The sequence below is a fragment of the Macadamia integrifolia genome, chromosome 1 (genome assembly GCF_013358625.1).
Source record: "Macadamia integrifolia cultivar HAES 741 chromosome 1, SCU_Mint_v3, whole genome shotgun sequence".
Classification (NCBI taxonomy): domain Eukaryota; kingdom Viridiplantae; phylum Streptophyta; class Magnoliopsida; order Proteales; family Proteaceae; genus Macadamia; species Macadamia integrifolia.
Window position 1 is genome coordinate 787,830 of NC_056557.1, and position 2,015 is coordinate 789,844.

General features: G+C 37.7%; 1 protein-coding gene across 1 annotated transcript; it reads right to left on the reverse strand.

Annotated features, from left to right (window-relative positions):
• Window positions 1-553: 553 nt before the first annotated feature.
• Window positions 554-1,409, reverse strand: LOC122077822. Its single transcript, XM_042643753.1, has one exon. The coding sequence runs from the start codon at window positions 1,320-1,322 to the stop codon at window positions 801-803; it is 522 nt and encodes a 173-aa protein (XP_042499687.1). The 5' UTR covers window positions 1,323-1,409; the 3' UTR covers window positions 554-800.
• Window positions 1,410-2,015: the final 606 nt, after the last annotated feature.

A 2,015-nucleotide genomic window follows, 5' to 3' on the forward strand; every position in this document is an offset into this window, starting at 1 on the left:
GAATCCTATGGATGAAATTTTGTTGCTACTAGGGTTGCAAGAACTTTCCTGCTATGTCAGCTTGCAGTTAAAAGAAATGAAATCTTAAAGGATATTTTGAAAAATACTAAAATTTAGGAGGTAATCAAAAAGTGAAAGTGAATTATTCCATTTCTTTAGCTGTGAACCGGAGCATCAGGAAAGTTATTGCAACCAGGTAGAAGCAAAATTTTTTCAATTCATACATTACTTAATTTCCACTAGACGCTGAGTGTAGAGAGAGAGAGAGAGAGAGAGAGAGAGAGAGAGAGAGAGAGAGAGATGGGATCGGAAAAATATTTTGCTGCTACCCTGGTTGCAAGAACTTTCCTGCTACCAGGCTCATAGCCAAAAAAAATGAAATAATTAACATCCCCTTTGGTTTCATAGATACCCTTCTAAGTTTTTTATATTTTCCAAAATACTCTTCGAGATTCCATTTCTTTGCCTGCGAGCCCAATCAAGCTACATCTTTATTTAGCTTCTCATCTCCTTATGTACTAGAGCAGACAAAGAGAAGAGACAATAATAAAGATTGAAAGAACATTAGTAATATTCATTCCATCATGAATCCTGTTATTTTTCAATATCAGCGTCTATACTTTCCACTGTACGCACGTTTAATATCTCAAACAAGAACAAGGAGACTCATAAATGGATAACAATAAATAAATAACGACATAAACACTGTAATCATCACCTAACCATTATTAGTACCTCTTGCAGATTTTTTACCAACAATTGATAAGAAACCATTCTTCATGATCATCATGTTGTTGCAGCTACTGAGCCCTACTCTCTCGACCCATACCAAAGCGTAAGGTTGAAGGAGGAGATCCAAATCCTTGATACTCATCATCTATCCCAGAATCAAATGATGATAATCCAGAACTCGAAATTCGATTGGAGTATGATGATGATGAAGAAAAAGAACATGATGAGGACAATGACAATGAAGAAGGAGATGATGAAACTTGGGTTTTCTTCAAAGAAAGCCATGGAAATATGATGTTCAATAGGTTGGATTTTGAAGGCTTTTTCAGTACTTGCTTGTGCTTGGAACGAGAATGGTAGGAAGGAGGAGGGGTGAGAGGAGGGGGGGAGGTAACAGTGAATGTGTGTTTAGGTGTACCTGGCTGAGACTCCCACAAGAATGGAACTGCACCTGTTGCACCTCCATAGTAGACTCTAAAGGAAGAACTACCCATGGAGCTCTCCTTGGTTAGGAGCCTAGAGAAGAACTTGTCATCCTCCTTGATTTGGAGAGACTTCTGTGGAAGTTCATGAGTTCTGCCAGTGAGCATCTTGCTGTGATGGGGGAAAGAAGTTGGATTGAACTTCTTAGGATTGCTGGGTCTCTTAGGATTGCTGGGTCTCTTAGGATTTTTGGATTAATTTAAGGCCCTAGATATTAGATATTAGCAACTTATACTTATAATTTATATGTGACACATGCACATCAATTGTTTACCTTTAATTTGGATTTAGTGTCAAGATTGTATATTGCTTTATATTTTGGTACAAGTCAACATTGTAATTTAATTTGAACTATGACATTCCAATTACATTTCGACTTTTCTATTAAGATTATCTTACAATATATAATTGATTATTACAAAATTATGAAGAAATCGGATCCTCTCTTAGATCACGACATCCTATAATAATCTCACACCGTCCATTGAGTGTGGATCCCCACACCTAGAGGTGGCCCCCATACCCCTTGGATGGTATGAGATTGTTGTAGGAGATCAAGGTTCAGGAAAGGATCTGGCCTTGATTATGAATGTCCTGCAGTAGTAGGATGAAGCCATATTATGGATGATGGGACCCCACCCTTGGTTTATAAAAATCAGTAAATCGGTCCATTTATCTTAGAATCCTGATTTCTGCCGTTTCGAATCAGGATATTTCTGCCAAGATTTTCACCTGAATCGATGGATTTTCAGATCAAGTGGCTGATTCTAGTGTTATTGAGACAAATTGCGACTGATTCC

Bases quoted from the DNA above. Each gene is read 5' to 3' on its own strand.
- LOC122077822 (XM_042643753.1), bottom strand. From the start codon at position 1,322: ATGCTCACTGGCAGAACTCATGAACTTCCACAGAAGTCTCTCCAAATC.